This window comes from Myxocyprinus asiaticus, chromosome 2 (genome assembly GCF_019703515.2).
Source record: "Myxocyprinus asiaticus isolate MX2 ecotype Aquarium Trade chromosome 2, UBuf_Myxa_2, whole genome shotgun sequence".
Taxonomy (NCBI): domain Eukaryota; kingdom Metazoa; phylum Chordata; class Actinopteri; order Cypriniformes; family Catostomidae; genus Myxocyprinus; species Myxocyprinus asiaticus.
In genome coordinates this window covers 16921516-16933636 of record NC_059345.1, presented here as the reverse complement: position 1 = coordinate 16933636, position 12121 = coordinate 16921516, and the positions used below count along the sequence as shown (strand labels likewise).

At 36.1% G+C, this 12121-nt stretch overlaps 1 protein-coding gene across 6 annotated transcripts in view; it reads right to left on the bottom strand.

Moving 5' to 3' along the window:
• Positions 1 to 6650: 6650 nt before the first annotated feature.
• Positions 6651 to 12121, bottom strand: part of mctp2b (multiple C2 domains, transmembrane 2b) — a 38154-nt gene continuing 32683 nt past the window's right edge. For all 6 annotated transcript variants that reach the window (XM_051650380.1, XM_051650371.1, XM_051650399.1 and 3 more), the window contains 3 exons: positions 11011 to 11120; positions 10709 to 10806; positions 6651 to 7785 (listed from right to left, as the gene is read on the bottom strand). In XM_051650380.1, the coding sequence (XP_051506340.1) occupies positions 7717 to 7785; positions 10709 to 10806; positions 11011 to 11120 (277 nt within the window). In that variant the 3' untranslated portion in view covers positions 6651 to 7716. The remainder of the gene's footprint in view (positions 7786 to 10708; positions 10807 to 11010; positions 11121 to 12121) is intronic.

Below are 12121 nucleotides of genomic sequence, written 5' to 3'. Positions count from 1 at the left end.
TCATGATGATGATGACGAGATATGCTGTTCATCTACGCTGTGTAGGGAAAGATGCTGCCTAGTGAGCACTGCTGTAGTATACTGTAGGTCAGTGATGTGACACTCTTTGTGTGTGTGTGTGTGTGTGTTCAAATTACATAAAAAATTTATTTCATACATACTGTACAATGACACAGCTTTTCTGTGATTAACATGTTTTCACTTTCTGAATTAAAATTCATTTTCATATTTATTTGTGGGGATTAAAGTAAACAAAATTCTAGGTTGTGTGTATATATATATATATATATATATATATACCACTGGCCAATCAAAAACACATTCCCCTTTTATATATACAGGTGCATCTCAATAAATTAGAATGTCATGGAAAAGTTCATTTATTTCAGTAATTCAACTCAAATTGTGAAACTCGTGTATTAAATAAATTAAATGCACACAGACTGAAGTAGTTTAAGTCTTTGGTTCTTTTAATTGTGATGATTTTGGCTCACATTTAACAAAAACCCACCAATTCACTATCTCAAAAAATTAGAATATGGTGACATGCCAATCAGCTAATCAACTCAAAACACTTGCAAAGGTTTCCTGAGCCTTCAAAATGGTCTCTCAGTTTGGTTCACTAGGCTGCACAATCATGGGGAAGACTGCTGATCTGACAGTTGTCCAGAAGACAATCATTGATACCCTTCACAAGGAGGGTAAGCCACAAACATTCATTGCCAAAGAAGCTGGCTGTTCACAGAGTGCTGTATCCAAGCATGTTAACAGAAAGTTGAGTGGAAGGAAAAAGTGTGGAAGAAAAAGATGCACAACCAACCGAGAGAACCACAGCCTTATGAGAATTGTCAAGCAAAATCGATTCAAGAATTTGGGTGAACTTCACAAGGAATGGACTGAGGCTGGGGTCAAGGCATCAAGAGCCACCACACACAGACGTGTCAAGGAATTTGGCTACAGTTGTTGTATTCCTCTTGTTAAGCCACTCCTGAACCACAGACAACGTCAGAGGCGTCTTACCTGAGCTAAGGAGAAGAAGAACTGGACTGTTGCCCAGTGGTCCAAAGTCCTCTTTTCAGATGAGAGCAAGTTTTGTATTTCATTTGGAAACCAAGGTCCTAGAGTCTGGAGGAAGGGTGGAGAAGCCCATAGCCCAAGTTGCTTGAAGTCCAGTGTTAAGTTTCCACAGTCTGTGATGATTTGGGGTGCAATGTCATCTGCTGGTGTTGGTCCATTGTGTTTTTTGAAAACCAAAGTCACTGCACCCGTTTACCAAGACATTTTGGAGCACTTCATGCTTCCTTCTGCTGACCAGCTTTTTAAAGATGCTGATTTCATTTTCCAGCAGGATTTGGCACCTGCCCACACGGCCAAAAGCACCAAAAGTTGGTTAAATGACCATGGTGTTGGTGTGCTTGACTCCCCAGACCTGAACCCCATAGAGAATCTATGGGGTATTGTCAAGAGGAAAATGAGAAACAAGAGACCAAAAAATGCAGATGAGCTGAAGGCCACTGTCAAAGAAACCTGGGCTTCCATACCACCTCAGCAGTGCCACAAACTGATCACCTCCATGCCACGCCGAATTGAGGCAGTAATTAAAGCAGAAGGAGCCCCTACCAAGTATTGAGTACATATACAGTAAATGAACATACTTTCCAGAAGGCCAACAATTCACTAAAAGTGTTTTTTTATTGGTCTTATGATGTATTCTAATTTTTTGAGATAGTGAATTGGTGGGTTTTTGTTAAATGTGAGCCAAAATCATCACAATTAAAAGAACCAAAGACTTAAACTACTTCAGTCTGTGTGCATTGAATTTATTTAATACACGAGTTTCACAATTTGAGTTGAATTACTGAAATAAATGAACTTTTCCACGACATTCTAATTTATTGAGATGCACCTGTATATATATATATATATATATATATATATATATATATATATATATGCCAAGGTCAGTTATTAACCTTTTGATGACATGGCAAGGTTAGGTCATGTTGTCAAAAATCAAATGTTACAATGAAGAAAAGAAAGTTTGACAACTTTTGTTATTATTTTTAAACAAAAATAAACAATGGAGCAGTTTTGATGTAAAGCTGCACTCAGTAACTTTTGTGTTTGTGTCATCTTGGACTTACACTGACACCTAGTGACTTGGATGCAGCATCATTTGAAATCAATAGTTTTCAGTTTCAGATGCCAGTGTAGGATTTTAGTATTCACAGTCAGCTGTGATTATTTTAATCAATGAGTGAAACTGTGAAATAACAGGATGGTGACTGAGATTAAGAAAGTAGTATTCAGCTAGTCATGTGATTCTAACATGGCAGCCCCCATGTGTGGACCCTCTCCACATATAATAAAACAGCTTTTATATGATTACTGATATGACTGGAGTCTTCATTATAATGTGAGTGGTCATGATTTACATTAGTTAAACTTTTTTAGTGAGGAAAAAATTACTGAGTGCACCTTTAAAATATTAGTTTATATAAATGTATATATATACACTCACTTAGAACTTTATTAGGAACACCTGTACACCTACTTATTCATTATTTATTTATTATTATTGGCCGATTATTTAATCAGCCAATCATGTGGCAGCAGTGCAATGCATAAACTCATGCAGATATGGGTCAGGAGTTTCAGTTAATGTTCACATCAACCATCAGAATGGGGAAAAATATGATCTCAGTGATTTCGACCGTGGCCTGATTGTTAAATATTTCTGTAACTGCTGATCTCCTGGAATTTTCACGTACAACAGTCTCTAGAGTTTACTCAGAATGTGCCAAAAAACAAAAAAAACAAAAAAAAAACATCCATCCATCCTACTTACATCCAGTAAACAATACAGTAAATTTGGTTTCATTAACTGAACAGCTCTTGTTCATTTTATATTAAATTATATATTTTTTTATATTATATAATTATTTTAACGTGTTTTAAATGTAATTGGAGTTTATACAAATATTTTAAATGTAGAACTTATCTTGGCTATAAAATATAAAACACTATCTGTAACAAATAGAAGTGCTTGAGTTTAGCCACTGATGGACAGTGTAAATAACCTAAGGGTACTTAAGTGTTTTTGTTTTGTTCACCTCTTGCATATGACCAGCGATCATGAACTATTATTATAATACCTGGCTAGGTAAATGTAAAGTTCATCAAAGCTCTTCTTCGCTGCGGTTTCCTGCTGGATTACTGTAGCTGATATTTTCTCTGCACTGTCGTCTATCATTTGGAGAACAGTGCAGCTGCGGTGCACGTCAAGTATAAATGCCTCGAGCCGCGAGAGTACCGGCTGCACGATTTTGGGGGAGCTGAGGTGGAGGGAGAGGGAGATGTTTGATACGCAGGAAGAGGGAGTCTGTGTTAAAGATGCCACATCACTGAGACACCATCAGGCTTTTTATGTACACTAAAAACCTATGCATTGCACAAAAATATCTCTTATTACCATAATCGCTCACGTGACCGCCGTGACATCTCTGACTCTATGGTTTTTAGCAGCCGCCTCTTGATTGTGTCATTGCTTTTGGCCAGTGGCTATTCTGGTGCTATTTTGGTCTACAGCCCACCCTCAATGTTTGCAACACATAGCCTACCCCAAATTACTTTTAACCAATGCACAAATCGTAAAAAAATAAATAAAAACTTAATACCATGTTTGCCAATTGTTTGACTGGGTGGGCAAGACTCACGTTTGGGTGGGCTCAGCCCACCCATGCCCATGCCTACATCCAGCCCTGGTTGGCTGGCATCAAACTTTCTTAGTGGAAAATATATATATATATATACTGTATATACACTACCGGTCAAAAGTTTTAAAACACTTACTCATTCTTTATTATATAATTTTTTTTTTCACATTTTAGAATAATAGTAAAGTCATCAAAACTATAGAATAACATAAATGGGACTATGGGAATTATGTTGTGACTAAACAAACTGTGTTAGATTTTAGCATCTTCAAAGTAGTCACACTTTGCCTAGAATTTGAAGACATGTACTCTTGACATTTTCTCAACTTCTTGAGGTATCACCCTGGGATGATTTTTAAACAGTATTGAGGAGTTCCCATCTATGTTGGGCACTTATTGGCTGCTTTTCTTTATTAGTTGGTCCAAGTCATCCATTTAAAAAAAAAAAATTTGTTTTTTTTTAAATAAATGTTAGTTTTGCAATGAAATAAATTAATATGGTGGCACAATTAAATTACTGTCTACAAAACTAATTTCAAACATTTAAGCATACGCCTTCAGATCAAAAGATTTTTAAGATCATGAGAAACATTTCAGTCAAGTGTTTCAAAACTTTTGACCGGTAGTGTGTATAATGTGTTTCTGTCAAATCAAAGTCAGTGTGGATAAGAAAACCACCGCCAACAGAAAATGACACCACAGAGAGGACTCCTGTAGACCCAAATGACTGTATGTCAAGGTCAGTTATTGACCTTTTGATGACATGGCAAGGTTAGTTCATGTTGTCAAAAATCAAATGTTACAATCCCCAGAAATCATTGTGATATTCAAGATTAAAAAAAATACATAAAATAATCATATTTGTTAAACATGTTAAAACCCTTATTGAAAATGATTTAGATGTGTTTTGTCACATGTATTCAAGGTGTAAGGGAAATATATTATCACCAGACAGACCCCCACACAGAATCTGTGCACACAGAAATCTCAGCAGATTTTCAGAGAATTGGAACTCCAAACATGCTTTGCTCCTTACATTTACATTTACTTTAATCCAAAGCGACTTACAAATGAGAAACATACATGTGTTCTTATGTGTTCGATATTATATATTTTGACTAATTTGATTATGCTTTCAGCTACTGATAAGAGTGAAGTACTCTCTGATCCATTTAACACAATTTAACATGTTTAAATCTCTTTCCCTGAATTCTGCAGATTTTCCCCCCAAAACAATTGCAGACAATGTGAAATAAAGTCCGCAGATTCCATCTGGGCCTGGTTATTACCACTTAAGTCATAATTTTTTTTTTTTTTTAAACAACAGATTTTTAAAAGATCTTTTTTCATTATCTCAGATATTATTTTGGTGTGTACATGTGTGTCTTGGTGTAGCATCTTGTAACATTCCAAACATTTGTGCTGATTAATTTTTTTGCCCTATGTTAGTTTTTTTAAAAGATATCACCAGGTTCTACATACAGTAGATTTTAATACAGTAAATTTTAAGTAGGTAAATTCAAATTTCTTAAAACTGCAACCACAGAAGCTTGTCAGTCTGGTCTAACTCTTGTCTAAGACTGTGTCCTGTTTAGACCAGAAACTCATTTGCACATGACTGGTGAGAATAAAGGAAAGACTATTTCAGACTCTTTGCCTCACAGCTCTGTCTGAGGCAGAGAAGCCCTCTCATTAATCAAATGGATGGGAGTGTTTTAAACCCAAAATAGTTCTGAGACATTCCAACTACGTGATGTAAAGTCAGCCAATTAGCACACAATATAATATATTACTCTAAGGGGTGAAAGAACTACATTTAGGTTTGAACCCCTTGTATTTGATAGCTCGATAAGGAGTTTTGGCTTCTTGCCTTCACATTAGCAGGAAGACAATGAGTAAAACTGCTATAATAAGAGTGTTGCGATGCAGTGCTGTCTTAATTATTTCAACTTAAAACAAGCTCTGGAGATGCATTTTAAATGTAGCTAAAGTGTGCTGGGATGGTGGCTGTCTCATTGTCCAAGAGGTTGTGGTCAGTTCTGTAACTTTACCCATAGACTTTGAATGGGGACCAAAATATCACACACACACACACACACAAAAAAAAAAAAAGATTTTTGTTGCTGGTTCAATTTACTTAATTAAAACTAACTAAAGCAACACTGTTCAACAGCACCCTCTTACTTCAATTCACTCCTCCAGGTCTATGTCCCAACTCACTTTCTGGGGTCAATGAACGAGCAGCGCCTGGTGGTCCCGTCGCATATACTGCAGATATTGTTGACTTTTGAACGACAAATTGCTTACGGTTCCTCATCTGTAAGTCGCTTTGGATAAAAGTGTCTGCTTAATGACTAAATGTAAATGTAGACAGCACTTTAATTACGAGCTGTGGCCCCATCATCATCTGAAATTAGTCAATGTTTTATTTAGACACATTTGGCTGAATAGTTTAGAAATGTATTTAGCACCCACAGTCTCATTCAAATCATGCATTCACTGAAATAAAAAAAAGTACCAAAAAGTACTCTGGAACTAGCATTTGTTTGAGTACCTTACAGTACCATGGTTTTACCATCTAGTACCATCACTGAATTATAGTACTGATACAGTACTTTTTTGTAAGGGTATTTTCACGGAGGACGTACTCAGATGTGAAGAATACAGAAATTGTTTTGCTGTTTCCCAAAGCTGAACTCTCAATGGTAGACTGGATTACTGCAGAATGGGGTCCTATAGATGGAAAACACTGCCACTATGTGGCTGAATATTCTCAAAGCAATTAATATGCTGCTTTGGAATGTTAGAATCTTTGTTTCCACATTCTATGTTGCATACATTCCATTGAAATCCTAAGAGATATATATGTAGCATTGATTGTGCTTTATCTGTTAGAAGATCATATGCGAAATAAACACCAAAGCATCTCTGTCATCAAATAGAAAAGATGTTTACTGTGAAATGATCATGATTGCTTGTTTGCATTGTGCAAACTGAACACAATATCAACAAGAAACTACTCTTCCGTCTCTACTTACAGAACAATATCCATCTAATAAAGAGATTTGGAACACTGGAAAATATTAATTAAAAAAGTACAATGTGCATTTTCTCTTTTCTACAATTACCACTCTTGAGTTATAAAACTATGTATCTATAACCTTATATTGCACAAAAAAGATCAACTGTAAGAGGAGTGTAGTTGGAAATAAGTATAATTTACCAAAAGTTTGTCAAAGGAACTTTTCGTCTACTGATGTTCAAACATTAGTATTGTGAATGTTTTTTCCTCTGCAATTTAAATAGATTAAAAAGATTTGTAAAACCATGTCTTTAGAAAATAAAAAGGAGTATGAAAACTAAACCACATACAAATATCTTATGTTACACTATGAGCGCAATTTCATATTCATATGCATTCAACAAAAATAAGTGTCTCCCATAAAATGAGACTGTACAAACTGGTATTATCCTTGAAAAAAACATTTTACAAGTACAAATAATAAAACTTTGAGACAAAATAGATGCATAAAGAGATATCTAAAATAGCAAAGCATTACAGTATTGCACTCTTACATGTGACATTCAGGCACTGCCAATATATACAGTAGATGAATGTTTAAGGCCCAGTGTATGACGACTCTATTCCAAGGTGGCTTTAACTATTCCATTTATCTTAGTCACATTTCTTCATCCCTGAATGCAAAAGGCTGACTAGAGCTAACTCTGTATAGAATGTTTATAATACGTATCTATTTCAGGAGCACCTTCCTAGAGCAAGGCCCAGTGGTAATGCCAGAACCATCTCATGATATTTGGACCATCAGCAGGAATGAAATCTATTCACTAAAACAGAATCTACTTTGCACTAAAATAAGTAGATCAGCTGCAATCCACTTTTTGTAAAGTTCTGAACAATTCCGATATGTTCTTCCAATGCAACTCCAAAGTTTTTTCACACAGAATGTTCTCAGGAGACCAGCCGTTCTCATTCTAGTGTCTAGGGAGATGCCCTCCTTCTCCTGGAAGGACTGTGTACACTACAGCTGCTCAGCTCTGTGTACTGTGCCTGAATGAAGAAGATTCAGTCATAATATGAGGCTCAGACAAATTACTAAAATTAGCAAGGCAAAGCTGCGATATGTTTCATTATTTGTCTACCTAACCATACCAGATAGCATTTGAGGTCAGTTCAAATTAAGTTTGCATTAAATCATTGAAAGAATTTAAAGTCATGACTAGTCATGTGATCACAACATGGCTGTCACCTTGATGGGGTAACCCACCTTATTGTAGAAAAACAAAAACAGCTTTTTTTTTTAGGGCACTGGAGTCTCCATCTAATGTTCATCTAAGTGTAAATCTTTTTAAACATATTTGTCAAAAGTGCCACACTGCAAAAAAAATAAATAAATAAAAACTAATAAAAAAAAAACCCTTTGGAATTACCTGCATTTATGTATAAATTTAACCAAAATCTGGTTTGATCTTCATCTAAATTACAATAATGAACAAACACAATCTGTAACACACAAATTATTGTATTGTCTTGTGCATACTGAATACATAATTCAAACATTCACAGTGTAGGTTAGAAAAAGTATGTGAACCCCTGAGCTAATGAAGTCAACAAATGCTAATTAGAGTCAGGAGTTGGCAAACCCAGCATCCAATTAATAAAATGAGATTGGAGGTGTGGGTTAGGGCTACTTTGACTTATAAAAAGCATTCAAATAATTGAGTTTTTTGTTTGTCTGTTTTTTGAGTTTGCTATTCACAAGAAGCAACTGCTGCAAAAAAAAAAAAAAAAAGAGATCTAAGAAGACCTACAATCAAGAATTGTTGCTTTGCATAAAGCTGGAAAGAGATACAAAGTTATGACAAGCTTGACAAGCTTAAATATTTATCTATTCACAGTAAGACAAATTTTCTATAAATGGAGAAGATTTAGTGCTGTGGCTACTCTCCCTAAAAGTTGACTCAAAGGGCAAACAGCAGAATGCTCAATGAGGTAAAAAAAAAAAAAAAAAAGAACCCTAGAGTGACAGCTAAAGACTGAAAGAATCATTGGAACTGGTTAACATCTCTGTTCATGAGTCTACTATACGGAAAACATTGAAGAGACATGGTGTCCATGGCAGGACACCACGAAGGAAGCCGCTGCTTTCCAACAAAAAAACATTGCTGCAAGCCTGAAGTTTGCCAAAGACCACCTTAACACTCCAAAACACTACTGGGAAAATGTTTTGGGAGCATCATGATTTGGGGCTGCTTTGCAGATTCGGGGCCTGGACCACTCACCATCATCGAGGGAAAAATTAATTCCCAAGTTTATCAAGATTTCCTACAGGATAATGTCAGAGTGACTGTGTGCCAGCTGACACTCAGTAGAAGTTGGGTGATGCAGCATGACAATGACCCTAAACATTGAAGTAAATCCACTACAGAATGGCTTAAATAAATCCACCTTTTGGAGTGGCCCGGTCAGAGCCCAGACCTTATCCCAACAGAGATGCTGTGGAATGACCTCAAGAGAGCCATTCACACCAGATATCCTAAAAATTTGGCTGAGCTGAAGCAGTTCTGTAAGAAAGAATGGCACAAAATTCCTTCCGAATATCGACCGGAAACACTCGATTGAGATTATTGCTGTCAAAGGAGGATCGACCAGTTTTTTTTATTTATTTTTTTATCCCTTTTTCTCCTAATTCCCACTACTTAGTAGGTCCTCGTCGTGGCGCAGTTACTCAACTCAATCCGGGTGGCGGAGGACAAGTCTCAGTTGCCTCCGCTTCTGAGACTGTCAATCCGTGCATCTTATCACGTGGCTCTTTGTGCATGACACCGCGGAGACTCACAGCATGTGGAGGCTCATGCTACTCTCCGCGATCCACGCACAACTTACCACGCGCCCCATTGAGAGCGAGAACCAATTATCGCGACCGCGAGGAGATTACCCCATGTGACTCTACCTTCCCTTGCAACCAGGTAAATTTGGTTGCTTAGGAGACCTGGCTGGAGTCACTCAGCACACCCTGGATTCGAACTCGCGACTCCAGGGGTGGTAGTCAATGTCAATACTCGCTGAGCTACCCAGGCCCCAGGATCGACCAGTTATTACTTTATCCACAGCACTGTGAATGTTTAAAAGGATGTGTTCTATAAAGACATAAAAGATTATAATGTATGTGTGTTGTTAGCTTAAGCACATTGTGTTTGTCTATATACTTGTGACTTTAATGAAGGTGAGATTACATTTTATGACCAATTAATGCAGAAAACCAGCTAATTCCAAAGGGTTCACATACTTTTTCTTGCCACTGTATAGAAACATCCTTAAAACAAGATTCAGTACATTTACTAGAGAAGCAAAATGACAAGATATTATAAAACTTGCTTTCAGAAGTCTAACAAAATTCAGTGAGAACAATCAATTTGACTTAAAACTAAACTTAATTCAAACTGAAAACTTAAAGTTGTTGTTTTTTACCCCATTGACAAACCTTTTGTTCTTGTTTTAAACAAACCTCATTATATTTTGGTGAAATATTTATCTGAATATCAAGTCTTAATATATTATGGTAAATGTACATTGTTTTAGGGATGTTTAGATATTTTACCTGATAAAATATCTGTATCATGGCTGACCCTGCACTCTGACCCCAGCTTAGCTGGGATATGTGGAAAAAAAAGAATTTCACTCTATATGTGCAAATGTATAATGAGTGATTAAATAAAATTAATTAAAAGATAAATGATTTTTGCAATGTATTCATTTATTTTTTAAGTGGACATTACATTGCACTCCTTTCCATTATACCAGTATGCTTTTGTTGTCAATTCACTGTAAAGAAAATAGGCCAATGGTCTCATCCATACAGAAAACATTACATGATGAGATTTTAGAAAACTGAAATCTGTATCTACAGTATCACCCAACCACGCCTGAATTGAATCCATAAAAAACTTTAAGTAAATTATGTGGTTGTTACCATTTGGACATCTGAAGGCACTCTGGAGAGGAAGTCCATAACCTCACTGTTATCAATGGCGTATGGATTCCGTAGTTTCTTTGTGAATTTATGTATACCTAAAAAACAAACATAAATAAGACCAAGCACGGATCAATCTCGAACCAATAACACTTTCACTGAACTCGAAGCAAATTTAAAACAAATGTGTACCACAACACAACATTAAAACCAATGTAAAATTTCTTGTTTCTGTAATGGTTTACTGATAATTTCAGGAAACAAATACATTTTAAAATGTAACACAGTTTTTGTGATCTTACCCCATAGTAAAATAATGTAGCGTATTGGAATGAAGTACGTGATGACTGTGGCTATGATGAGAACCATGAAGGCCAGATTTGACAGGAAAGGCACTGACCAGTTAAATGTACTGGAGGGTAAAGACAGAGATGTTACAGCTTCAACTTTAAAATGAGCACCCTTAAATGATAGTCTATTTGAGGACATCACCTTGCCAACAGAGTTCATTCAGTCAAAACACAGGCAAAATGTCTAAGTCTAAATATTCTGACGCTAGCTTCTGGATCAATGGTAATGTGCCAATTTCACGGACAGATGGCACTTCAAAATGAAAATACATCCTTTCATTCTTGTCAGTGTCTGAACACTATCTTCTGACTCATGGATTAAAAGGTTCTACTCGTGCATGAACCTGGGTTAAATACTTGGAACAATTATGCTATTTTTTCTCACTCTAAAGTTGTTCCAAACCCATATGACTTTCTATATTCTGTGGAACAAGGAATACACTAAATGGCAAAAGTATGTGGACACCCCTGTCTAATGAACAGGTTTGGCTATTCCAGTAAATCCTGTAAGGAAAAATATAAATGTTAAACTTTACAATTACATTTTAGAGAATGTGTGCTTTCAACTTTATTGCTTCTGTTTGGGGAGGGCCCTTTTCTGTTCTAGTATGACAATGCTGTTAATTAGAAGAGGGTGTCCACATACTTTTTGTCATATAGTGTAATTTAATGATAATATGATCCATTCCTATTTACTGAATTCAATACAATAGCAATAGACAGTGACTCACTTTAATGCATAATAAAGAGCAAGGACCAATGAAATTTGATGTTATCAATGTCGCCACCATATTGGATTCAGCACTGTTTACATATTTTAACAATTATTTGATTTGATGTGAGAGTGAAAAACAACTTGAAACACATTTTTTGAATATGTCGTCTTGGGCTTACACTGACACCTAGGAGCATGGATGAAGCATAATTCAAAGACAATAGATTTCAGTTACTGATGCCATTCACTATTCACAGTTAGCCATAATGAATTTAATGGAGTGACTATTGCGTAATAACACCTGCCACACAGCGTGGCTATTTGCACCCCAATAGTCTATTTGAAACA